General features: G+C 39.3%; 2 protein-coding genes across 4 annotated transcripts; both read right to left on the bottom strand.

The window, feature by feature from the left end:
- Positions 1–60: 60 nt before the first annotated feature.
- On the bottom strand, positions 61–5037 carry fhl5 (four and a half LIM domains 5). The gene is made up of 5 exons (XM_028437977.1): positions 4595–5037; positions 4286–4460; positions 2873–3042; positions 2603–2789; positions 61–1030 (listed from the first exon to the last, which is right to left on the bottom strand). Exons 1-5 carry the CDS (start codon positions 4754–4756, stop codon positions 879–881), a joined length of 846 nt encoding a protein of 281 aa, XP_028293778.1. The 5' UTR covers positions 4757–5037; the 3' UTR covers positions 61–878.
- Positions 5038–16597: 11560 nt separating this feature from the next.
- fut9a (fucosyltransferase 9a) lies at positions 16598–22544 on the bottom strand. 3 transcript variants are annotated; one of them, XM_028438773.1, is made up of 3 exons: positions 22084–22544; positions 20507–20720; positions 16598–20245 (listed from the first exon to the last, which is right to left on the bottom strand). In XM_028438773.1, exon 3 carries the CDS (start codon positions 20235–20237, stop codon positions 19155–19157), a length of 1083 nt encoding a protein of 360 aa, XP_028294574.1. In that variant the 5' UTR covers positions 20238–20245; positions 20507–20720; positions 22084–22544; the 3' UTR covers positions 16598–19154. The 3 variants fall into 3 exon arrangements, with proteins under 3 accessions (XP_028294574.1, XP_028294575.1, XP_028294573.1); XM_028438774.1 differs by having other exon boundaries at positions 16598–20720; XM_028438772.1 differs by lacking the exon at positions 20507–20720.
- Between the last annotated feature and the right edge of the window lie 4137 nt (positions 22545–26681).

Genomic DNA, 26681 nt, shown 5'->3' with positions numbered 1-26681 from the left:
AAATAAATTGTCATTGTTTCAAATGTTTTAAAAGTAACAATAAAGTATAAACCTGGTTCGTTTTTATTTATTTTCATTATTTGCTCATTTTTTTTTTTTTTTTTTTAAAGGAAGTTATTATTTCAACATGCTTGTCAACAGGAAATTGTTTTAAACGTTTAAAAAAAATGTTGTGAAAAATGTTGCTGCAATAGCAGACGTTGACAGTGATAACAGGATTGTGAAAAAAACTGAATTTTCAAACTGAATGATCTGTCAAATTATCATTAATATAACACATGAAACAATAAATATGTTTTATTCAAAAAAGTTTAACACTCAAGTGAACTGACTCCAAAAATATGAATACCAATATTTTTCATGGATTAGGAAGCCTAACAAGGTAACCAAGAGATTAAAAATAAAATGGATGAAAGACGATAATTTTTAGTGTATTTTACAGCTGATTTAAGACATGGGTCAAGACGTACCCGGTATCACAAGAGATGGTAACAAAAAGAGAAAATTATGTTTCATGGGGTTATTTATTAAAGGCTCAGTAATTCAGATTAGTAATTAGTAATTGAGAACATAATTGTAACAATTCCAATTGGGAAAAAATGCCAGTCATCATAATCGTAATTGAGTTGTAATTGAACATGGATAACTGAAGACATAATTGTAATGGAAAAATGTAAATGACTCCAACCCTGATGCAGCATGTGTGTGTGTGTGTGTGTGTGTGTGTAGTTCTAGCTCCCCATTTAAGCATGTGACATTTAGACTTTGTTGCGCCATCTTTCATGCTAATGAGTGGCATTCACAGAAACATGTCATCTGTATGACAATGAGAGCTGCTGCTGGCCTTCAGGGCAAAGACGTGATCCTTGGGGAAAAGGTTACTTCTCCCTCCCGCAGTCGGTGCACAGAATGTTGTCCCGCTGCGTGAGGAAGCCCCGTCCCACCAGTGTCACGGAGCACTGCATGCAGGTGAAGCACTCGCTGTGCCACTGGCGCTCCTCAAAGGAGATGTACTTGGCTCCGGCTAGACCTGCACACAATCATCAAGACATGTTTGCACCATGGAGGAGTGGCTGAAAAGCTGTTGAGATGACAGTCAACACACCAGTGCACATGTAGGTCATAATACATATGTAAGCCTTTTCACACTCATGCGTGACCTGCGGGGGTCATAGGTCAAGAGGTATGTTTTGTGTGCAGCTTGTGTGCAGCATTAGCTTTAGCAGCTAACTTGGTCTTTCTGCCTTGGAGACTGACGCCACGTTTGTGCAAAACATCTTTTAAGGAATCAACGCTCCAACAGCAGAAATGATAGAAATCTCTGTCAGACTCACTTCCTACGCTGTCAGCCATAGCGAGTTTATCCCTCTTGACCTTTGACCTAATGCGGAAGAGCTGAACCACAGCGAGAGTGTGAAAAGGCTTATTGGGAAGAGGCAGGGTTGCGGTCAATTCCATTTTTCAATTAAATTACGTCTTCAATTATCCATGTTGAATTACAACTCAATTATGATTACAATGACTGGCATTTTTTCCAACTACAATTACAATTTAAGAATAATTGTCCCCCCTCAAAGTCAATTACAATTACATTCTCAATTACCAATACTAAAGTTCAAATTCAATTAATCAGAGTTACTGAGCCTTTGATAAATAAGCCCATAAAACGTAACCATCCTCGTATGTTAGCTTTCTGTTAGCATCTCTTATTAGCATCTGCCACTGTAGCATGTGGATTTGTTGGGTTTTTTCTTAAGAATTTTGTATTTTGTTTTTTAATAATTTAATAATTGAACTGAATTGCATATGATAACTGGTCAGTTTTGACCCATGTCTTAAATCAGCTGTAAAATACATTAACAATTTGTATCTGTCATTTATTTTGTTTTTCATCTATTGGTTACCTTGTTAGGCTTTCTATTTAATGGAAATATTGGTATTAATATTTTCAGAATGGGTGTCTGAGCCTTTTTTCTGTCAGTATAACACTAGATTAAAATGTTTTTTAAAGGCAGTGTCTATCCGTACGGTTGCCGTATGAATAAACCGACGTTCTATCCGTACGCAGCACCCCTATTTAGGCCAGTTTAAGTCATGTGACTAAGACTAAACCTTACCCTAAACCTTACCCTAACCCTAAGACACTATGTACACGTGCTTAGGTAACCGTACCAATAGCACCGGGAGTTGTCCGTACGGCAACCGTACAAATAGACACTTTCTTTTTTAAATGGTAAAATTATCCTGAAGAGAAGTGACAGACAATGGGAAAAGATATGATACATATTTTAATAATTGTTAACTACGTATGTAGCATGGTTCCACAGGTTTGCGTTGTAATTGAAAGTTTTTATAAAATGTCCATGCCAATTACTGTACAATTGCAAAGTCAATTATCATTATTATTGATATTGAACTCAATTACAACTAAATTATGATTACAGCAGCAACAGATATTTTCAATTACAATTATAATCATATATACATAAAAATTGTAATGAATAAACAATTACGCAATTACAATTATAATTGACCCCAACCCTGGTAAAAGGGCCACATGGTGCCAGACTGAAGGTAAACAGAAGCACAGCTGCTGACTCACTAGTAATGGGCTTGGTGCAGCCCACACACTTCTTTGCGTACAAGTTGCTGAAGCATTCCAGGCAGTATGGGTAATTCTCTCTGGAGGTGAAACGCTGGCCAGACAGCTGCTTCTTACAGCCGATGCACAGGAAACACTCACGGTGCCACGGCTTGTCTTGGTAGGTCACTCCACCTGTGGTGATGGCCTAACCAGGTCAACACAAACACACACCAACACTGTCAGGAAGTCCCCCTGGGATGCCTCTAATAAACTACGTAGTTGCTCTACCTTCTTACAAGCACAGCACTGGTAGGCAAACTGCTTCTCGAAACAGGGCACACAAAAGTAGCCGGAGTCTTTGGGGATGAAGGACTTGGTTCCTATTGGCTGCTGGCAGCGGTGGCACAGGAAGCAGGTCTCATGCCAGCTGTTGCCCTTGTATTCCATTTTACGGGATCCTGGCAGGGGAGGAAAGCAGCTGAATCGGCATATGGTACCTCTATGACCACACTCTCCACACAGGAACACACCAGATACTGTATATTCATTGGGGAGGAATCGGATACAGCCTTCATTTTCAGAATTATTTGAAGTTGGAAATATTGAAAACCCATCGATGACAGTTTCTACACACAAAGCAACATATATTCAAAAAGTAACTAAACCCCAAAAGTAGTGCTGTTGATGAATCCTGGTCCAAGTCTTCACATTTTACTATTTAAACTTGGCATACTTTATTGTAAAATATCAGAGTGACTGCCCTCTATGGGTTGAAACCCAGCTATTACAACAGATTTGCGCTATTGGCTGAGAACAACATCATGTGATGTTTTGGGACCATCTTGCATCATATACAAGCACTGTTAGTCCCGCCCCTTTTATCAAAACTAGCCCCTCTGGGCTCTACAATGTGTGGTGAGTAGGATGGATTGAGAGAAGAGTGAATAGAGGTTTATTGAGTAATGAGTAGCTAGTTAACATAGCATAGATTGTTCATTGGAGATTTTATAGTATAGACTGGGTGTGTCTTAACTGCTCCAGAAGTCCCGCCCATAATCAAGGCATTTTTTTTGAATTTCCCTTTTAGTGGCAGGTCTAGAGAAAGCAGGGGTTTAGTTACTCTGTAAAGGGATCCTCCACTATTTTCACAAATGAGGCCTAAAACCTTTGAAATGTACCTATTGGAAGATCTATGCCTAAAAAAACACATTATTTTGCACCATATTCATTTTATTAACTTTTAAAAATGTGACTACTTTATTATTTATGTAAACGTCCCATTGTTTTCTATTGGAGTGAAGCATTCAACCTGCTTTTTAGATCATTTAGCAGCTTTTTCGGTCAAAATGCCAATTGGTGCTGCTTTTGGTTGCTCTAAATTATTAGGAAAAGTTAAATGAATATGGTGCAAAATAATGAAATTTTGTTTAGCATAAATCTTCTAATAAGGACATTTCAAGTGGAGGATCCCTTTAACACTGAAGGATACTTTATCAAAGATGTATCACCTTTATAGTTGGACTAAATCTATCTTGCTTATTGTTTTGTATGATGATACTCAGTAGTTTATCTGGTGCTTTGATGATCACATACGTGCAGGTTGTAGATTCTGGTTGCACTATTTATTGACTGTTTTTAGTAAATGCAGTGACAATACACCCTCGCCGTTGTGTTCTCCTATTTTTCAATGTCTCCAAATACCTGGCATGACAGTTTTCTTGCAGGTGCTGCACTTGGACGAGAAGTCAAGAGCGTAGCATTCAGTGCAGAGCAACAGATCATCCCTGGCAGCGAAGGTTTTTTCCACCAGAGAGCGGCTGCACTTTGCACATTTGAAGCACTGCTCGTGCCAGTGACGATCCTTATAGGACAGGTCCTGAAAGGGATTCACAAAAACACCTTCAAATTAAAAAAAAAAATCACTTCTTAAAAACACAAAATGATTTATTGCTGAGTGACATCACATGCATGGTTACTGGAACTCTCCGTTGAGCTCGGATTCGTCCTTACCTTGTTGTCACAGCCAATCGGTGAAGAGCAAACCTCACAGCAATTTGCAAAGAGGTTCTCATAGCACTTAGTGCAGTACTGTTTGTCCTCTTTGATTATGTACTTCTTCCCCAGCAGGGAGTCTTTGCAGTAATGGCAGTCGAAATGCTCGGTGGTGGGCATGTTGCTCGCTTTTCTCAGCTTCAGGTCAAAAACAGCAGAAGGAGGACCAAAAATAAAAAGATAAAAAGATAAGAAAATGCTTTAGAAGTGTCCAAACAGCTTCTTTCCGTCCCACCGATGAGTGAAGCGCGAGTTTTGTTTTAGTTGAAAGAAAAAGCAACAAAAGTTGTGTTACTGTGGGCCAGGCTGTGGTTGCAGCTAGAGATGTGCACTGTTGGGGAGTGACTGGTTCACACACAGGGAGGAAAGAGGGGTCAGTCAGGATTATGGGGTATCCACTGACGGGGGCTTGTCTATAAATACAGACCCTCTGATTAGTAGTAATCTCTGGAGGGAATGACCATACTACGCTTCATCTGATCTGCACCTTTTAAGGTAGTCGATGGTGCACAGATCATTAAACCTCATGCTAAATCATTTGTTGTTGCCAAATTATTATTTGTTTAACATTAAACCTGATATGTAAGGGATACTGATGTATAATAATAACTTTGAAGGCTGAATAACATCATTTTTTAACATTAGAGCCAAAAAAAGCAATAGTTTGACAACAGTTGGCAGATCTAAACACCTCACTGTGGACTTAGTCACAAGCTGCTCCACCAAAGACGTTACAGATGGTTTATGAGAAAAAGGTGCCAGCATCTCTGTGGCTCCCACGTACTGAAACACGTTCCCCCAACCTCTCACTGGCCATCAGATCGTCCTGCAGCGCTTTGGAAAATAGAAGCTGACAACGTTAAACGATGGTGGAAGACCTAAAATGAGAGTTAAAGAGGTGGCCATGTTGCTTATGGGCAGAAAAGTGAAAGCTTTATTTTCCATAAAAGCACAATGGTGAGTGCACAGGCGTAGGGGCTGTCCTCATCTGATATTGATGAATAAAGATGGTATTATCATCAACAAAAAAGGAACTTACATTTTTTGTTGTTAGTAGATCTAATGATGTTATTGTTCAGGGTGTTTTTTTTCTTTTCAATCATAGAATATTCTGATGTTTAGGTTTAAAATGTAACCAATTGGTTAATAATATATGGGTCAGTTTTTCCTCATATCTACTGTTGCTGACTTGTTCTATCGTATTATCGCTTGATCGAGCCTTTTCTAACAATCCACACTACAAAATATATTATAAAAGTATGTATGGCTGACTCGTGATCAGACTGATATTGGTATCGGTCAATACGGAAAGCTGCAATATCGGTATCGAATTCAATTTCCCTCTTAGCGACAGGTCTAGAGAAAACAGGGGTTTAGTTACTCTGTAAAGGGATCCTCCACTATTTTTACAAATGAGGCCTAAAAAAACACATTATTTTGCACCATATTCGTTTTATTAACTTTTAAAAATGGGACCACTCTATTGTTTTAGAACCTGTATTCTGCCATCTTGAAATCACGTGATTGAAGATGTAAACGTCCCATTGTTTTCTATTGGAGTGAAGCATTCAACCTGCTTTTTAGATCATTTAGCAGCTTTGCTCTAAATTATTAGGAAAAGTTAAATGAATATGGTGCAAAATAATGCAAATTTGTTTAGCATATATCTTCTAATAAGGACATTTCAAGTGGAGGATCCCTTTAACACTGAAGGATACTTTATCAAAGATTTATCACCTTTATAGTTGGACTAAATCGATCTTGCTTATTGTTTTGTATGATGATACTCAGTAGTTTCTCTGGTGCTTTGATGATCACATACGTGCAGGTTGTAGATTATGATTAAATACCCTTTTTTGGTCTTTATATTGCACTATTTATTGACTGTTTTTAGTAAATGACAATACACCCTAAGGAAAGCTGCAATATCGGTATCGTATCGCAAATGAAAAAGTTAAATGGGGACACAGAATAGGCAAAAAATAGAGATTACTAATAAACTACTGAAACCTCACTTTTTTTTGACACCCCATTAAGCATCTGTGAATGACAGTGGAATAATCTTTTAAGTTTTAATCTAAACAGGTGCTCCTATCAGTTATCCAAAAGGATCAGAGGGACAAACATCTTCATAAAAATAGCCTGTGAAGACCATCAGACCAGCCCATGGGCCTAATCCCTCATGCACACACACACACACACACACACACACACACACACACACACACACACACACACACACACACACACACACACACACACACACACACACACACACACACACACACACGCACACGCACGCACACACACACCACACACACACACACACACACACACACACACACACACGCACACACACACGCACACACACACACACACACGCACACACACACACTGAGGAAGGTCAGCCACAGTGATGTAGCACAAAGGAATGCAGCTCTTCTCTTCACATTAACTCTGGTACCGTTCCTCGTACAGTATCTCGAATGACACACTGTAATGAAAGCAATCCATTTTTGGATCATCAGATGTTTCAACACGGTTCTGCAGCACACATATGTGCAATTTTTTTTTTTCCTCACACACACATGCACACACAAACATGCACACACTCACACTGTGCACAATAAATGTGTTGTTTTGTCTAAGTAGGCAGAACTGCAGAGATTAAAAAGGCGAAGCATTGTATTTTTCACACTCATCTTGTGTTTCGATAACTGCCTGCAGGTCACAAAGCCACGCTGACCCAAACTAAATCCACAACCCATTGCAGAGCAGATATAGCCATAGCCTCTCAAAGGCTTCTAATCTTTGTTACATTGCTGCTCAATATGTCTGCTACCATGTGACATGCTGCCAGAGATGAGCTGACCTATATTCCTCTGCAAAACAAAAACTCATCCCTGAGTCCATGAGACCAATATGAAAGTCATAGAAAATGAATTGCATGTCAACAAGCAGGTTTATTTGCCAGCTTTTAAAGGATATTATGTTTGCTGGAGTTGAACTGAATCACTAGATGGGTTTCCATTACAAATATTTGTGAAATAAAAGCGATATTTCTAAATGTTGATAAAGTATAATTGCGCTTTGAACGTGTTTCCATTGAAGGTTGTTTTGGGCAAGAGCCGTAACTCCTGTGAAATCTCATCCTGCGAGACTTCACTGCAGGAAGATGGACGCTCCAAACCTCCTTATAACACCGTATTCCTTTGTTGTTTCACGTCTAATGTGATTGTAATAATCTTTAAATATAATGCTAAGAAATGTCCCGGTTTCCTCTTCTATCCTCACGTACCGCGCCTTTTTTTTGGAGAGAAGTGGTCATGTGAACAAGTACGTCACGTCATGTGACCATGCACGTCACGTTCTCTTGAGGTGTATTTGTGGAAAACGTGTTTCCAATGCGCTTTTGCGACACATTACAATATCAAAAATTCAAAAATACCTCCTCGTGAAAACGTAAAAACCTTTTAGTGATATTTGAGTGTTTTTTTGTAATTCACATTTTCCCATTAGCAGTTTGTATTGCGCTATTCGGATTTTGCGCATTTCCAAGGGTAATGGAAACACAGCTCATGTCAGATTGTTTATAATTTCACTGTTGCTGCTCATGGTTCTGATCTTAAGCTTTTGACCTTTACAGAGGAAGGTACCACCTTTGTGCGACAAAGGCCTTGCTGATCCAGCAGATTCCTTTATGTCTGCTTAATCCTCTGAAGTCAACAAGATGGAGTCTGCCATCAGATTTAATACGCAGCTTGTTTGTATCACTGAAAGACCTTTTTTTGACCTGGACTTGGTGTCCTCTCATCCCTATGTATTCAGGCTTTACAATAAAGTGTCAATAGCGGTTTTTTCCCTTTTTTTAAAAAAATGTATTCAAGTGATCTGGTGACTTGTTGTCAGCTGAGACAGTTACACACGTCTCAGTTGCATCTCTTTGAAACACAAAGGCACGGCTGCACCAAAGCTGACAACTGGTTGGCATGGCGATGACAGCGTAAGTGCGATCCATTAGGTTGAGATGAGCGACGTTCCTGGTGGTTAATAAGAGCATTCACACAAACTCGCCTCTTAGAGCAGTCTGTGCTCGTCTATACGCTCACTCTCAGCACTGTACTCCCGGCTGAACACGATAGCCTCACAGGGAGTTCCAGACCCCAGGAAATGCTGCTTACGATGACTGCTATCTCACAAAACCTTACACCCCTTCAGGGAGGCACGCTCAGAGCCCAGGTATTACCTCCATCAGATCCACCGCAGCTCTCATCAAAGTTATTTATGGTTGGGGTTGTTATAGTGACAGATATATGATCTCCTCTGTAGACGAGTTGTCACTTCCTTGGTATGTACAACTCATTTAAAATGTTTTGCCTTAATTGATTGCTTTAAATGTTCCGATTGCATTTTGAATTTAAAAAAAACAAACTGTGACAACTCTAGTTAGCACACGTTTAATAGAAACAATATAAACAAAGTGACAAGGAACTGGCGTCGTGCCAAAGTAGTTACCCCCTGACAGAAAGTGTATCCCCTGCTGCGGGAGCACACATGGATTTGGAAGGACGGAGCTGCAATTCCGTGTTTAGATATCAGTATATCTTATTAATAAAACTAACCACTGTGAGTATTTTAACACACTGCCAGACTCAAATCCACCTTTTTGACTCAAATGATAGGCTCTGATGAACTCACTGCAGCATTGCCAACAATAGTTGTTGCTGTAACTCACTTTCCTTTCCACAGGGGATCTTATATTTAGATATTGGTGTATTTTTTTTAATATACCCTCTGTTGATCATCATAAACTTCATAGCATTTATTCAGAAATTCTCAACACAGACAAATGGCGATACAGGACTGTGGACCAGAACATGTTATCAGGGGGATACAAATTATTTCAGCCTGCAACACTGGTCCTGCCAGAAAATGTATCCCCCTCCATAATCCACAGGTGATGTACTAACATCATCTGGTTTATTCTGTTGACATTTCTGATCATGCATAACAAAACTTGTGAATTAGTACTAGTTTCGTCAAACACAGCTAAAGTTATGAGGGACACAAATTATTTCAGCCTGCTTTTTTTTCTTTTAGCAAGAATTGTTTTATAAAAAACAATAAAAATACGTATTGATATAAAAAAAAAAAAGTTGCATCTTGCAGAAAAAAGGTAATACACTTTAATGCAATACAAAGTATTTATCTTACCAATAATTTATATAAATAACACAATCAAAATGTGTTTTTGGGCAAAAAGTATATACAGCTGAAGATAAATGACAAAGATAACAAACACAACAAACATTCTGGTCCAACAGTTTAACAATAACCACTCTACAAAGTTTATATCCAGCTAATAACTTAAACAAGCTGGACAAATGAAATCCTCTTCTGCTGGTGGGCCTTGAGCACACATTTGGTGGAACCACTGTGAACAAACATCACACTGAATCTGAAAGACATAGAATCTATAGGTTTTTAAAAAATATGTCTTTCAAGATGTCAGGTTGTGTTTATTTAGCCCTTGGGGTCCTTTTTAAGTTATTCTGTGTCTTTGTTTATTCAGTTTGAGTCTGGTGTTGTGTTTAACTCTTGTCTGTGTTTCAGGTGTTCCTACTTGTGGCTCCACCCCCCCAGTGATGGCTGTGTGCTTGGTTGGTGTGGGTTAGCACTCTCATGTTTTCACCCAGGTGTGGGCCTTTCCCAATCAAGCTTCCCTCACTATTTAGCTGAGTGCTTGGACACGGCATGACTGCGGGATCATTGTGTGTGTGTGTGTATGTCATCTTCCCTGCTCGTGTCCTGCTGCGTCTGGTCTTTGCTCCCTGTACCTCCTGTCTTTTTGGATTGAAGTTTTGTTTTAGTAATAAAAGATAAACTGGTTCCAAGAACGCTATGCATCGATACTGCCTCCTTCTTTCTCTGCATTTGGGTCCACACCAACATCGTACCGTAACAGAACAATCCCGCAGTCGTACCGTGTCCAAGCACTCAGCTAAATAGTGAGGGAAGCTTGATTGGGAATGGCCCACACCTGGGTGGAAACATGAGGGAGCTAACCAGACACCAACCAAGGACACAGACATCACCGGGGGGGGGGGGGGGGGGGGGTGGAGCCACAAGTAGGAACACCTGAAACACAGAGTTAAACACAAGACCAGACTCAAACCGAATAAACAAAGTCACAGAATAACTTAAAAAGGACCCCAAGGGCTAAATAAACAGAACCTGACACAAGAAGCTGTACTTTGGTTTTGTTGTGTTATTTTTGTATTCAATTCACGAATATCTGAAGTGGAGCGATAGTAGAAATAAAGCAATAGTCCGAGGTACAACAGAACCTAAGCATTAAAGACAATTCCCATTATCAAAAGATTATTCCATTTCAAATTTAGAAATCACTCTTACTGAACTCCTTAAGTTGCCCAGTTCACATCTGTCTCATGTTCTTGTTCTCCACAAAAGTGACATTTGTCTGTCAGGTCATCTGGTCACAAAAGCATGTGGGATAATGTCATGCATCAAATTTTCACAATATTTAGGTAACTTCAGAGTATTTACTATAACTCACATTTTTATGGACAACTTTATGAAATACCAAAATATCTCCAACCAGTTTCCAGGAGAAGAGTAACGGCAATTTCCAGCCTGTGTCTGTTTATGACGTCATTTGGGGCAGGAAAATTTGTGTCTTCCTTTTTCACGAGACATTCTGCGAACTGAAAGAAAGAAATAAGTGGCGGTCAAAATCTTGCCGGATCCTGCTCCGGTAAGATCAGGCCCAAATTATGCGCCGTATGCAGGCGCTGTTACCATATGGGTCAGAGCAGTCATTGGCCGCTCCATAAAAGTGACCTCCTCTTTGCTACGCTCCCTTTGGTGTCATGCCACTCTGGGACCCATGCTGCTCCTGTGACGATTGACAGTAAGTGTTCCCTGAATTGTTTACCGTCGGCAGCCGCTAGATTAGCTTATTAGCTTGTGTGCTATTCTTATAGGCTCCGCTGTCTGCGCCCCTTGTACCCTTACGTTGACGCCACAAGGTTTAGGCGCACGTAGACGTAGACCCCCCTCACCCATAACCTTACGTGCGCCTACCAAAAATCCTGACTACCCGTCAAGGTGACGGATAGTCAGCTAGGGCTGTGATTGGTCAGCTCCAAACCTCAGCCCAGGTCACTGCCTTTTCCAGTCACACCACCATATTTCAACTTTTTGCGTAGCGATACGAGCGTTATTTCTACAGTGGAATGAGTCAAAGAGAGAACCGAGACGGACTAAAAGTGCCAGAGTTTAATTATTTCTTCTCATGGCTGCAGCACACGAAACACCGCCAAACGGAGTCAATCACAGACAAAAGGTGTGTGCTTACTGTTATTATCACTACTACTGCCTCGTCCCTGTACCTACAGTCTGTTTGTGTGTGTGTTTGTTTCATTAACACTAAACAATGACCAATATGCTGTGGAGGCTGATAGAGGAGCAGACATGATGTTATGTTTAAAGCAATCTTTACAGCGCTGTCCCACTCCAACTCCCCCGCTGGGACTCTCGACTCTACGTCGACAGTCCGCCTGATACACTTTTACACTTTACTAGTTTCCTATGTTTATACTGAAAAATAAAGTGCACGTTCCCTCTACGCAGAAGTACATGGCCGTCACATTGACGGCACGCGTAGGTCCTGACACTGAACCTTAAATCAGGCTTGAAGTGATAAGTCTGCCTGTGTCTCTGTTGCATGAACTGTAACCCTGATCGATTTATTAATACATGCTTCCTATTTTATGTGGATGCTGCCGTTTTGACCAGCTTAAAGCTGTCTGTGTGTGTATTGCTACTGTGCATGGCCTGCTTCGAGCCGTTTTCTGCAGTCGGAGTCTGGGCTTAGCTGGGCATCTGCAAATCAGCTGTTTCTGAGGCTTTTAAACCAAGCTGCTGTAACTGTATTATAATTATTGTATATATGTATTATTACAATTTCTAATATAAATACATTTGAAAGTGCAGGGGATAAACTTTCTGTCGGGGTTAACTACTTTGGCACGACACCGGTAATATGCTGATGTTTGTATTGTAAGCAGATCTATCAGTAAATCCCAAAATATTCTCCTTCATCTTCCAGCAATGCTGTTCTGAAACAGTAACCTCATGCTTTACTCAAATCCATGTAACATGAGGACAAAAACCCATCTATTTCTCCATGTTGATTTCATTTTCCAGCAGGACTTGGCACCTGCCCCACACTGACAAAGGCACCAAAAGCTGGTTCAATGACCATGGTGTTACTGTGCTTGAATGGCCAGCAAACTGGCCTGACCTGAACCCCATAGAGAATCTATGGGGTATTGTCAAGGGGAAGGTGAGAGACACCAGACCCAACGATGCAGATGACCTGAAGGCTGCTATCAAAGCAACCTGGGCTTCCATTACACCAGAGCAGCGCCACAGGTTGATCACCTCCATGCCACGCCGCATTGATGCAGTCATTTGTACAAAAAGAGGCCCAACCAAGTACTGAGTGCATAGAAATGAACATACTTTTCAGAAGACATACATTTTTGTTTGAAATATCCTTTTTTTTAATTGATCTTATGCAAAATTCAAATTTTCCAAGACACTGAATTGTCGTAATCATCAAAATTTTAAGAAATAAAGGCTTGAAATGTTTCACTCTATGTGTCATGAGCCTATATCATATATGGGTTTGACTTTCTGAAATGAGTGACCAAAAATATTAAACTTTTTCATGATATTCTAATTTTATTTTAGATTTACCTGTATATGATACAAATGCCAGTTCTACCAGAACCCAACGGTGTCTATTAGATAAAATATGGAGATTATGGCCAATGGAGTGAACTCATATCTGAAACAGATTCAATGTCAGGGCCTGAAAGTTGGACCATGAGTGATGTTACAAGGTAGGAGGAGTCAAAAATGACGCTACCTCTGCAAAGGAGGTAATACTTTTGTTTAGTTTGTTTGTCTCTTAGCAGCTTTACGTCAAAAGTACTGAATGGATCTTGACAAAATTTTAACCAAGGATAAACCTCACGCCATGGAAGATTCCACTGAACTTTGGAGGAGATCTGGATCAATATACTGATCCTGGATCAGTTTAATGAATCGAAAAATCCCTATCTGTCATCATTGGCAACATACCAGAAATTGACATCTCGGTTCGTAATTCACTGATCTTTACAAAATTAGTTGGTTCCTTAATTGATGCACTGAGTTTCATCAGGGTTGGATCTAAACTCACAGCAATTCTGCAATTGTTGTAAGTTTAGACATGTTTTATGGTCAAAGATGATTTTCTTAATATCAAATATCACTTTTGTCATTTTTTTTAATCAGTCAAGTTGTCAACCTCCCCAACTGTCCAACATCCAGACCTTATCCACTTTCAAATGCACACAGCAAATGATTAACATTTCAGGGACTACAGATATTAAGTTTGTTTTGTATTTCATGACATCAAGCCAATGTGAGATCGGACTCTTTGGATGACGTCCTCCCAGAGACTTTCTTGAGCTCCACAACCAGAAGAAAATCAATCCCCCCTGAACTTTCACATTAATCCCCGACTGACATCGATGGATTAGGTACGTCACTGATCCGAGCAGCATACAGTTATCACACATTTTGACCTGTAGTGGTGAACTCTGCCACTTCACAAAGATATGTCATCCCTGGCCGGTGATGGAGACGACTGTAAATGCCAGTGAGCTAGAGAGGATATAAGGTAACCAACAACAGCCGGGGGATCAAGGCGTTACCAACACAAAACTGTTTGTTCTCATCAATCACTTATCAGGGATTTTTAGATGGCTATTTAGTGGAGGAGTGTTGATGTAATGCAAGAGAACATCATTTTACACGCTAGATGTGCAAAATGACAAAGTTTCAAACCTTCAGGGGTGGAAAGAGTACAGAAAAAAAATCTACTTAAGTAGAAGTACTGTTACTTTGATTACATTTTACTGAAGTAGAAGTAAAGTTACTGGTGTAAGTAAAGTTACTGGGGGGGGGGGGAGGGTATCTCTCACATGCAATAAAAAAGAACAAAAACGTGTATAAAGATCAAACTAGGCTCTTCTTTTTATTATTACTAGTACAGTGCCCGTCGGAAGTATGCATTCATGTGGGAGCATAAGGGGTATAATTGTGTATTTTTGTATCTTTCTGTTGTCTTTTTGTGCATTTTTTGTATAATTATTGTTTTTTGTTGCCATTGCAATGTGATTCTGGAATCTTTTTGTGTATTTTTGTATCTTTTTTTGTGTAGTTTTGTGCATTTCTGTTGTCATTTTGTGTATTTTTGCATAAATATTTAGTTTTGTGTATTTGAAGTCATTTTCATATGTTTGTTGTTGTTTGGTGTATTTTTCAGTAATGTATGTTTTTTGGAGTAATTTTGTGTGTTTTTGGAGCCTTTTTGTATATTTTAATGCATTCCTAAAATAACGTGCATGAGAACAAGACATGGTGTGGCAAGGATGTCAATTCGATGAGGTAAGTGTTTGTGTCCATACATCCAATGAGTCAGGACTGATGAAAAATGACTTCTCTTTTCTCACCTCTGAAAAAACTGTTTTTTTTTTTTTGTTTTTTTTTTTATCATAACTGCTGTGATTTTCTTCTATTGCCTCAGCTAAAAACTGCTCCATTATTTATAAATTGGTATTCCATTTATAAATAATAACATTTATTATTTTATAAAAAATAACAAAATGATACATTTTTATTTATTAAACATATATTTTTTTAAATTAATAAATAAATATTAAAAATGTATTGTTTTATTTTATAATAAACCAAACCGAGCCAAACGAGCCTCGGTTTGGCTCGTGTGTATCATCATTATTTGAAGGTGATGTTAGCTGGTAATCATTTTATTATAACAAGGTATATTTCAGTAAATGTGGAGTATTTTCAAAGTCATTTTAAACCCCCCTATTTTGAAAAGTTGGCAACCCTAGTGTGATATATAGATGTATATAGAATCTATATTGTACAGTATATAGAAATGTTTTTGGGAACATATTAAACATATATTTATTTTGTATTTTTAACATTCCCAGTCATCCTAAGGCATCACCAGTAGCAGTTTTACCAGAACAGAAAATAAAAGCTTATACTCGAGTTGCTCATTTCATCAAATATGTCTTTATTATCTTTTTTTTGACACTATCAGACATTTACAGCTCGAACACAACATTTGGCAGAAATTCAAAAAATTGGCAAAAAAAAAAAAAAAAGTGTACCAACTGACTCAGTGATGGTTTCAGCAAAATGGCAAAACTTGAGCAGTCCTTGAAAACACAGACGCGCGCACACACACACACACACAAACCACGCATTATACAGTGTGTATCATTTGTCATCGATACTAGTGAAATCTGTGCCAAGGTATTCAGTATCCACAGACACCCTGACTCACTCTGTCAGGGTGTCTCAGACTTGCTGACTCAGGGCCTTATTTTGACAGCGTAGAAGGCCAATATCACAGCCTAAAGTGATTTTTAGTTTGTTCTAGCCTTGCTTCAAAAAGGCACCGTGTGTGCCTGATGGATTTGGGTGAAACCGTGGTCGAAATTTTGTACCCGAACCAATCAGAAACTCAGCTCTCTGCAAGTGTAAATTAGGGATGTCCCATACAACTTCTTCATTTCCAATATGATACCGATATTGATCCAATATCAGCATGAATCATACATACTTTTTTTTTTCTTTAATAAAAAAAAAATATAATTGCTTATTTTGTAGTGTGGAATGTTAGAAAAGGCTTGTTCAAGTGATGTCACTCAAACAGAGAACAATAGTCAGCAACAGCAGGTATGAGAAAAACTGACCCATTTATTATTAATTAATTGTTCCATACATTTTAACCTTCAACATAATATCTACAGTATTCTACAATTGAATAAAATAAATAAAAAATGAATTGGGGGGAAAAATGGAAAAATCGAAATTTGAATCCAACATTTGATATTCGTTTTCAGGTTAATATCGGACCGATATCTAATATCGATATCGGATCGGGACACCCCTAAAGTAAATAAATGGTGCAAACTCGAGTCATATTCTATAAATGCGATGAGGGTCCTTGAACACAACACAGTGACACCAAATGTATGGGTGTGAAGGGCAGGCAGCGTGTGGCTATAGTCATGGAAAGCATTGCCTCTGATGCAGTTTTTCAGTCAATGAAAATGAGGTTGTGAACATTCTTTTTGGTTCTGTATGACGCATTGATAAAAAATTAACCTTAGTGAAATGTATGTACTTGTGACCTTTAAAATTGTCTGCATTGTGTCAGTCCTGTGTGCTTCCTGTGGTTTGCGAGATGCATTTCTAGCTAACAAATGACGCACACACTAACAGTGGGTGTCATGTCTCGCACTATAAAAATAGGGCCCTGGGTCACAAAGGGAGTACCAAAAATTAAAGCTCCTGCTCTGTTTGTGTGAAAGAAACGAACTGATGATAGGAACAACACACAAAAACCTACAAACATTTGATTCTTAAAGTAACAAGTCACACTCCATGGGGAAGCTGTTTTCAGACATCAAATTGGACTATACAATATGAAACCATGAGTGACAGACTCGCGGTTTATCTATGGCTGCCAGGAAACACCGAGTCACGCACACCTCAAAACAAATAAAAGTGCTGTTTCTCTGCTGCATTTTGGCACAACATTATTATATATTTTTTTTCAATCTGGGTCACGCCAACAGAGTTACGACCACATACAAAAAACATGTTGAGTTCCAAATTTCCCTTTTTTGGCAGAAAGAAAAAAAAAGTTCACATCACAACATGGAAAGCATTGCCTCTGATGCAGTTTTTCACTTTCTAGTGTCTGTTCCTTCCCCATCACTCATTCACAGCTTTTTGAAGCACCAGCCGTTACTCCCAAAGGCAAGTTACATTCACTTCCTCACAGCACTGGCATTTATTTATCAAGACATTAAAATATATACAACACACGACTTATTTTCCCGCTAAACGTGGACTCTTCGACATTCTGCCGCACATACAGAAATGATTTCCGCTGATCAGTGATCCAGGTGACGCCTCAGGTCACTATGATTGCTATGTACAGATTTCAAATGTGTCATTTGTAACCATTATCTATAAGAAAAATAATAATATTCATTCCAATTCACATCAGTGGCCCATGTGACAGTAAAAAGAATCAAACAATAACGTAAAACTCGTTTGACCGCGAGGCCACTTTTTCTTTCTTGCATACATGTGGTTTTGCACAGTAGATTCTGTAGAAATGTAACTGGCATGTAAATATAGCTGCTGAGTGCTGTTGAAATGCATTATCCAGAAGATTTACTTGAAAATATGAAAGGTATTTGACACCTTTAGATGTGTGCATACTATTTGTAGAAGAGCGTAATAGAAAAAATGAGGTTTAACGAGTCATGAATAGTCTTGCAAAAACCTTTTTTGACTATCATCGTTATTGATAACATTTTCTGCAAAAAAAATATAACTGAGCAAGGTGATAAAAGAGCAGTGCATGTTGAAATCTTTTCCTAAAATGTCAAAAAATAATGCATCCACTTGTGCTCTTTCTTGTCATGTAGAAACTACAACTTTTCACCTCATAACACAACTGAAAGATAAGAGCCGCTTTTCCATCAGCCTCTACATAAAAAAAATGACAAATAATCCACTTCTACATGATCACCTAGCATCTTCCCTATTGCAGAGCTAGGTCACGTCGGCTGTAAAAGACCAAAGAAGTAATGGTGCCACCTATGACTACCTGATATGACAATGGACAATATTGACTATCCATATGTACAAATAAGAAAAGGTTGACTCAGAAGTGCAAATGTAAAATCCCACAAAAAAAAAACAAAACAATGGAGTAAAAATGGACGCTACATCATTTCAAGGAAGTCACGGTATGCACATGACACTATTGAACTACTTTCACATTTCAGTTCAGTGAACGCTGCATAGGTGACAGCGTCACTAGCAAAGATGAAAATACTTTAACGTACACATGAATGTTGTACCTTATTTATCCGCTTTCTTTCAAAGCCAACATATGTTAAAAACCTTTCATCAGTAGAAAAAAAATGGTTTCCCGATAGTTAAAACATAGTAAATATGGTCTGCTAGAAAGAAACATTCAATCAAGAATCAAGAAATTAAGATGTACAAGAATAGCAGCAAATGTGGTCATGTTAAGCAAAATGGGTGAATAAAAAATAAAATGTGAGTGCAATTTGTTTAATAAGAAATAGAAAATGGCAAAAACTCAAACAAAAATGTAAGGCTTCAAAAATATTTCTTGTAAAAGAAAATAAATAAATAAAACAAACATGCTAGATGTGTTTTGGGCCACTGAACTAATAGAAAAATCACAATTTGGCTGCTAAGGAAAGAACAGTAACATACTTTCCACCTTGACTGAAGGACAAAAACCTTAAAGCACTACCTCCAACCACACAACACGCACTGCATAGCCCTTCAAGCACTATCCACCCCAATACCACTTATCAAGGTTATTGAATGCCTTGTACTCTTTGTGCCTACGCAGGTAATCACAAGCTAGACACGTGTGTTCAGCCCAGAAATAGGCCTTCTTTACTTTAAAGTGCCTCCGCCACTCAAAGTACCTGAGGTACATTTCCTCATTTTTATCAAGGAGCAGCAGGTAGTCGGCGAGCTCCTTGGGAGAAGTGAAGTCATCCACGTGAATAAAGGCGTCTCCCTGGATGAAGTTCTCATAGTTCTGCCTGGCTGGGCCGAGAACCACTGGCACGGTCCCCACAGAGAGCGGGTTGTAAAACTTCTCTGTGATGTAGTCTTTATGGATGGAGTTCTCAAAAGCCAGGTAGAACTTACAGCTGGCCATCGTGGGAAAGTAGTCCTGGTCAGAGATGTACTCCCCAAAGGCTTGTCCATAGGCATGAACCTCAATGTGTTTGTATAACTCGTTGTAATATTTCACCCGCACATGGTCCTGGTTCCAGTTGCTAACAATCCAGCAGATCAGCTTGTTTTTACTGGGTGGCACAAAGTCCTCCTCACTCTCTGCTGCTACAATGGACCCATAAGGCACTTCAATGTCAGCATCCTGACGGTAATTGAGAGTCAGATTGAACAAGTTCTCGATTCCAGGCAGCTGGGACGAGTGTGACGGGGACTCCAAGTTCATCCATATCCACTTCTGGAACGAGGGTCGCTGAGGAGGTGGCAGATTAGTCAAGTCAGTGCAAATGTCTCTGTGATGGATGACGACTCCGTCCGACTTGTTGTAGAAGTTCCTGTCTGCGGTGATGAAGCAGCCTTCAATGTTGAACAGAGAGCTGCAGACTCCAAGGTCGTACGTTTGCCCGAACGGCCAAAGCCAAATCAGCACAGTGGTCACGTTTTTATCACTTTTAGTGGAAAAAAGATTCTTGACTCGATCTGTGGTAACCGTGGACTCAACGGGACCTGATAACCAGCTGGTGGATGGTTTAAAATACATCAAAAACAGAGTCACAAAGCATCCCAGGATGAAAGTAGCGATCAGAAGGGGTCGTAGGATTCTGTGAAAAGGTGCAGATGACATACTCTGTTCTGAAAAGTGCAAACCAAAGACAAAAAGTCAGGATTAACAAGATACGGCATCATCAATAGTCAATTATTAAGAGGTCATTCATATCGTCACCCACTATTAATTACACCTTACATACGCCAGATCATTAGATGTGGTAATTAATCGTATCCGTGGCTAGTTTACAAAGAAACACACCTGTTCTCATTACAATCAATAACCTTTTACCCACTCTGGATCAATGGTCATAACGATTAATGGAGGAGCTCCTTCACAGCACAAACCTGGTGAATTTCACTGAATGCTGAAATCCAAGCAAGTGTTGAGGTTGTGGGAATTCACGTCTGATCAGAGGTTGGCTCCGTCTTCTTTGTGGTTCAGCACTCATAGAAACACATGGGAGGTCACAGCTTAATGATGCTTGTTTTGTAGAATATTAATGTAATCAAGAGGTGTGTTTGATCAGGAAAAACACACAGATCCTTTTATTGATGGCTCCTTTACACCAGCAGGGAGAGAGAGAACCAGAAATACTGCATTAGACTTGGAAGGAGAGGGAAAAAAAACATTAACTATGGAGATTACATTATGTTCTATGCAATACTAATATTAATCCACATAGCTCTTTCAAGTACTTTAAAGAATGGGTGTGCAGTTTGGTGTGACATATCCTTTCTATTGAAAGGGGATAGTGCCATCTTAAGGCTGAGGGGAAAAGAAAGCCCCCCCTGCCCCCTTTGGCTTACAACACACCCACCTGCAAGTTGTATAAGAAGGGACGTGCAAAAGCAAAGAATTGAATGTATTGCACATGCTTGTACAAAAAAAAAAAAAAAAAAAAACCCAACTCAAATTAATCTTAAATATGAACTCATTGTATCATGTGTGCCATCGTTTTCAAAAAAACACATCTGAGGGGGGGGGGGGGGGGGATCACAAGGCACATACAGTACATAATTCAAGGGCTTATGCTATCAATACATTTTCATACAAATCCTCTTACACTGACTGTGCTTACTATCTGTTCCAGGGTTAAGCTCTTTGGTTTACATGAATGCAGCCGAGTACGCATACCTTCATACCCTGAGTCACTTATACATACAAAAAGGATCAGCTGCAGTCTAGAGATCATGCGTACGAGGCCTATTAAATATGTAGCATGTGATATATGTAGTTATGGTGTCTCCATGGTGATGCTTCCATGAGTTGAATAGAAAAGGGTGATTGTGGCTCTCTGTTGTTTTGATTGTGCTCATCTCTGCATGCACAAACAAAGCAGGAATGAGCAGAGTGCATTCATTCACATTTAAAGGACATAAGCGAGGTTTGGGCAAATGCAGCGTGATGTATTTGGGACACAGAGAGAGTGCCTCATGGGTGAGCACGAGTCAGAACAAGCTCCATGGCTGAAATGAATGAAAAACACAGCTTTGCATTGTGATAACATCACCTACAGGGTGAAGGTATCAGGCATACTATAATATAGGGCAGCTTATTCACTCATGCACGAATAACTACATGTAAGAAAGCCAGTCTACTGTACATCCCATGTGTGATTTAATAACCATCCAGCTGGCAATGAAGGTCATGTTAGAATGTGATGGGACTCTGATTAACATGGTGGTCTTTTTTTGGGTGACACAGCATGGGAGTTGATGAGTGGCTACATTGGGGGCTTTAGTGGAATCTCGTGACAGTATCCTTTATGTGTGCATGACCAGCGGATGCAGGAGTCACATTGAAAACAAGCATGTGCAGCCTGCGCGTTACATGCACGAGTCCCCGTGTTATCATCATTAATAATAACCATTGTTATTAATGGGGGGGGGGGGGGGGGGTGAAAGATGAAACAATTACTCACCATCACGACAATCTTCTCGTCTCATCGCAGATCCCGTTCTCGGTGTTTTCTCTCTCAGAGACACCTTGCAACGTAGGGCAGATGCGGGTGCGTTTGGAATAAAAAATCGCGTCCGTTTGCCGTGTTTGCAGCAAAAGGTCCGGATGAGCCTACATCCATCGTCTCTTCTCCGAAAAAAAAAACAACCCCCCCAAAAAAAAAAACACGGTGATACCAAATAAGCTGAGAGCTGAATGTTTCTGCCTCTGCGGCACACCGACGCAGGAAATGATGGCGGCGCACACACATGCACACGTACACGTACACACAGTGCTGCTATCCTGCACGCTAAAGCCAGGTCTGGGTGTGTGAGGACGCCATGGATGCTGAGGGATGTGATGCTATGTGGACCTGGTCCCTATGGAGGCTCCTCGCAGCTCCCGTTTACCGTGGACGCAGCGGCGGACGGTGTGACATCACCATCACCCACCTCTCCATCTGCAGCTCCGATCAGGTTCACCTCTATGTGAAAACACATTTATATTTAAGGCTTTTATCAGCAAACTACGGGCAGATGTTGAATGGTGATTCCAGCTTTGGTGGATAATAATAATAATAATAATAATAATAATAATAATAATAATAATAATAATAATAATAAATGTATTTTATTTAGCGCTTTTCAAAAAAAAAAAACTTCAGTCTTTGCAATGAAAGTACAGATGATAAAAAGAAAAGAGTTTGTCATGTTTATGTAAATTTACAAAGACGCTAGACAAACTTATATCTATTTCACAAAGACAATGTAAGACAAATGAACTGAACCTCTCGGAGTCCGTCTAACCCAGGGATCTGTAACCTTTACTCTCAAAGGAGCCATTTAACCTCATCTCACCCCGAATAAAGTCCTCCTGGAGCCGGAAAAATACCGCCTCAATGTATAGAATACAGTGTATTAAATTCTATACAGTTCAAATTATATAGAATAATGTTTGATTTAATTTGATTTGATTTATATTGATCAAGTAAATGGCAACTTAAAAACAGTTTAAAATAAAATGAATTGACATAAAAAAAAAAATAACAACAAAACCGTGTCTTGCATCTTCAAATTCTTACGCATTTCACTTTACATGAACACAATTTATATAAATAATATTTTTTATGTTAATGTATTTAATGTATTTGTTGGTTAGATTTAACTGAAGGACTGTATAATAGGTTGGTTCGTTGTGTGTTTAAGCTTCATTCGCCCCCAGGGCGTCGGTCAGGAGACAATAATGAGAGCTTGAATGGATGAAGTTTAACTATTTAGTCAATAGTTGCAGGCACAGGTGAACAACAGGCATGAGGACGAATGAAATAATGGCTACAGCTCTGAACAGGTGTATGAGTGTGGTTATCCAACAATGACGCACACCAACATTTGAACACTGCACAATGGACTTTAATGAGAAAACTAAGCTTAACCGGAGTTTACTCTCCACTGCAGCTGCTAATGATCAGTGCTCATGCTGTTAAGGTGGAACGGGTGAGTTAACGTCAGCTCTTAAGGTGGAACGGGTGAGTTAACATGAACCCTTAAGGTGGACACATTAAATGCAAATAATAAACAATGACTTAGCCTAATAACTTCAAACATCTGGAGCCTTTCTAACAGTATTAATGCATGATCATGTGGTCAACACATGCTAATTGCTAATTTCTTGCCACACATAAAGCATGTATATTTAACCAGCACATTGGTGGTTAAAAGAATCTGTTCCCACACAATTAAAATCTGTTTTCTTCCAGAATAGTGTTTTTGTTGGTTTAGTTATCTTACCAGGGATTTAAAACTTATTTTAACCACAGGTGCAGGAAAGTTGATGGTCTGTAAATGTTGCAGGAGGTGAAGTAGGAAGGTGCACAACGTGATTTAATTTTAAGTTAACAAATTGTTATATCATGATTTTATTTGTCATTAATCATTAATAGCCTCTGTAAGAAAATAACTCTTTATTTCAGTATTTTTTTTAAAGCTATATGGAGCCATGGCAAAGGACTCAAAGAGCCACATGAGGCTCCAGAGCCGCAGGTTGCAGACCCTTGGTCTGACCCCTTGGAGTCAGTATCAGAGTCGTGCCGCTCGGAGTCAGTATAATCACAGAGTCATACCACTCGGAGTCAGTATAATCACAGAGTCATACCACTCGGAGTCAGTATAATCAGAGTCATCATACCAGAGTCAGTAATGTTATTTATACAGTGAACCATAAGAAAGTGTCTATTTGTCGTACGGACCCCTGGTGCTATTGGTACGATTACCAAAGTACAAGTACGTTGCGTTTTAGGGTTAGGTTTAGGATTAGGTTATAACCCAATATCACAACAATTTTTACAGGGTTAGGGTTAGAGTAAGGTTTAGTCTTAGTCACGCTACCTAACTGGCCAATGACTGACCTATCACGTGACCCAAACTGGCCAAATATTGGGACTGCGTACCAATAGAATGTCGATATATTGATACAGCAACCGTACGGATAGCCACTGCCAAACTGTAATCACAGTGACTAACATCTGTGTTCACTGTTCCAATCTCTCCAATAAATCAAGGAAGTTCTGCGTGTGTGTGTTTGTGGAGCAAATTTCTCCCCGATCTGAAACTTTTTTTAACAGCTTCCACATAGCCCGAGTGTGTACATTTGTTGATTTGGACTTATTTTGTGTTGCAAAACGTTTATTTATATTTTATTTTGCCCGGCTAATAAATCAAGGAAGTTCTGCGTGTGTGTGTGTGTGTGTTTGTGAAGCAAATTTCTCCCCGACACGGTGTCAGTTCAACCAGAATAAATTGAGGAATTGTAGTACAGCCCTCCGCAGCAGCCATCTACGCTGTAGTGGGAGGGAGGGGCTGCTGCCAGACAGTGAAGAACGGTGGAGTTGTCGCTTGAAAAGTTCAAATTTTTCAACTTTGAGCGATGATGTCGCTCTTGACCTAGTTGCTCAAATCACACAAGTCACGTTGCGTCATTGACATTAATTTGAATGTAATCTAGTCGCTTCAGTCACTCCAGTCGTGTTGGGTATGAACGCACCTTGAAATTATTAGAACTGACAGTTATCTGCCAATATATATCCATTGCTAACGCAAGCCTCTACACCCACAGCCTGTAATGGGATTTTATAGGATACATGGGGTGCTGCTGCCCCTTGTAGTTAGTACCACCTAACTCTACAAACTTCTATATGATTTAAAGCTCTTCCGCTGTGTATGGGCTTGGTGAAATCCAGGTAGTTGACGATATAGGCCCGAGATAGCCTAGTTCAGGGTCGGCTCTGCTGTAAATAGGCTATTACTCACCCAACTGGTGGAAAAAAGATACTACAGGTTCGCCGGGCCGGCAATATTTATTAATGTATATATAACTGTAATCTATAAAAAAAAAAAAAAAAAAAAAAAATACATATGGCATCACAGCTAAGGACATGTTTCTTAACACTCGAATTTTGATTTTAGGTATTTCAGACATATTTAAAAGTAAAAAATTCACAATAATTTTATATATGGACCCTTTAAATTGACTTTTTCCCTTTTACATTTGCCACAGGTTTGTATCCAGGGAACTTTACTACAGACGTCAGTAGGCGTTTTAATGCAGATCAACCTCAGCGTCTTTACCTAGAGGATCTGCAACCGCAATGTTATAAAGAAAATTATCGTTTGCAAAAAAAAAAAAGAAAAAAAAAGTGGCATAACATTAGTAATGATGTGAGTACGTCTGTGGTGTGTTGTTACTAATGTGTTTCAGAGAAGAGTGTCAAGGTACATTAAAGTGTTCAGGTGGGCGGAGCCAGGTAGAAACCCAGGGTTTCTTTGATAAAACCCGTCAGATAGCAGGTTCAGTTCACGGACAATGTTACCATGGTAACAGACTTAGAGAAGAACATACCTCGCATTCAGGAATGGGATACTCAAGAGTGTCCCTCATTTGAGCCCGAACATACTCAGAGTTTGAACATAACCTGCTTTATGGAATACCCCTCTGGTCTAGTCTACTCGTCTGGATGGTATTGTTCATTTGGAATTGTTTTTTTTTCTTAACAATTTTATCTATTGTGATTAGCGCTATTTAAATAAAGTTGAATTGAATTAAACTGACCAAAGTGTGAATGTATGGAACTTTTCCTTTATTAGCTGCAACAAGCTAACTGTATTCACGTCACATGATAGATGCAGAAAGACAGTTGACATAATCAAAGATGTTTATTTTGAGAATGCATGCCAGGTAAATGTTTTCTTGAACGGATGCTTAAATGTCCCTGACACACCTCACACACCCAGAACAGTTGAAAACAATGTGCCATGTTCCCTCTGTGTAAAAAATGAGACATCAGCTTCTTACTAACAGACTTAATTTTGATTGAAGCAGACTACTTAATAAATTACAATTTTCTCTCTTACTCAGGGTGTGTCGCTTTGGTTTAGGCTTAATATAGTCACAACTCTCACACATAAAAAACAATTGGGTATGATGTTGACTGTAACAAAGCATGCTGAAAGTGTTAGGATTCGCCCCTTGGGAGTTGACTGTGTATGCAATAAAATAGTTCAATTAAATGTTACGAAAGTGCAAAAC

Source organism: Gouania willdenowi, chromosome 22 (genome assembly GCF_900634775.1).
Source record: "Gouania willdenowi chromosome 22, fGouWil2.1, whole genome shotgun sequence".
Lineage (NCBI taxonomy): Eukaryota > Metazoa > Chordata > Actinopteri > Blenniiformes > Gobiesocidae > Gouania > Gouania willdenowi.
Note: the sequence above shows the minus strand (reverse complement) of the source record. Positions and strands in the feature narration are given on the sequence as shown.

Excerpts from the sequence above, each read along its gene's own strand:
- fhl5 (XM_028437977.1), bottom strand. The coding sequence starts at position 4,756 with ATGCCCACCACCGAGCATTTCGACTGCCATTACTGCAAAGACTCCCTG. Across the intron at positions 4,461-4,594 it reads CGATTGGCTGTGACAACAAG|GACCTGTCCTATAAGGATCG; the intron begins GTAAGGACGAAT and ends AATCCCTTTCAG. Across the intron at positions 1,031-2,602 it reads CTGCACCAAGCCCATTACTA|GTCTAGCCGGAGCCAAGTAC; the intron begins GTGAGTCAGCAG and ends GATTGTGTGCAG.
- fut9a (XM_028438772.1), bottom strand. The coding sequence starts at position 22,108 with ATGAGACGAGAAGATTGTCGTGATG. Across the intron at positions 20,246-22,083 it reads ACGAGAAGATTGTCGTGATG|AACAGAGTATGTCATCTGCA; the intron begins GTGAGTAATTGT and ends TGCACTTTTCAG.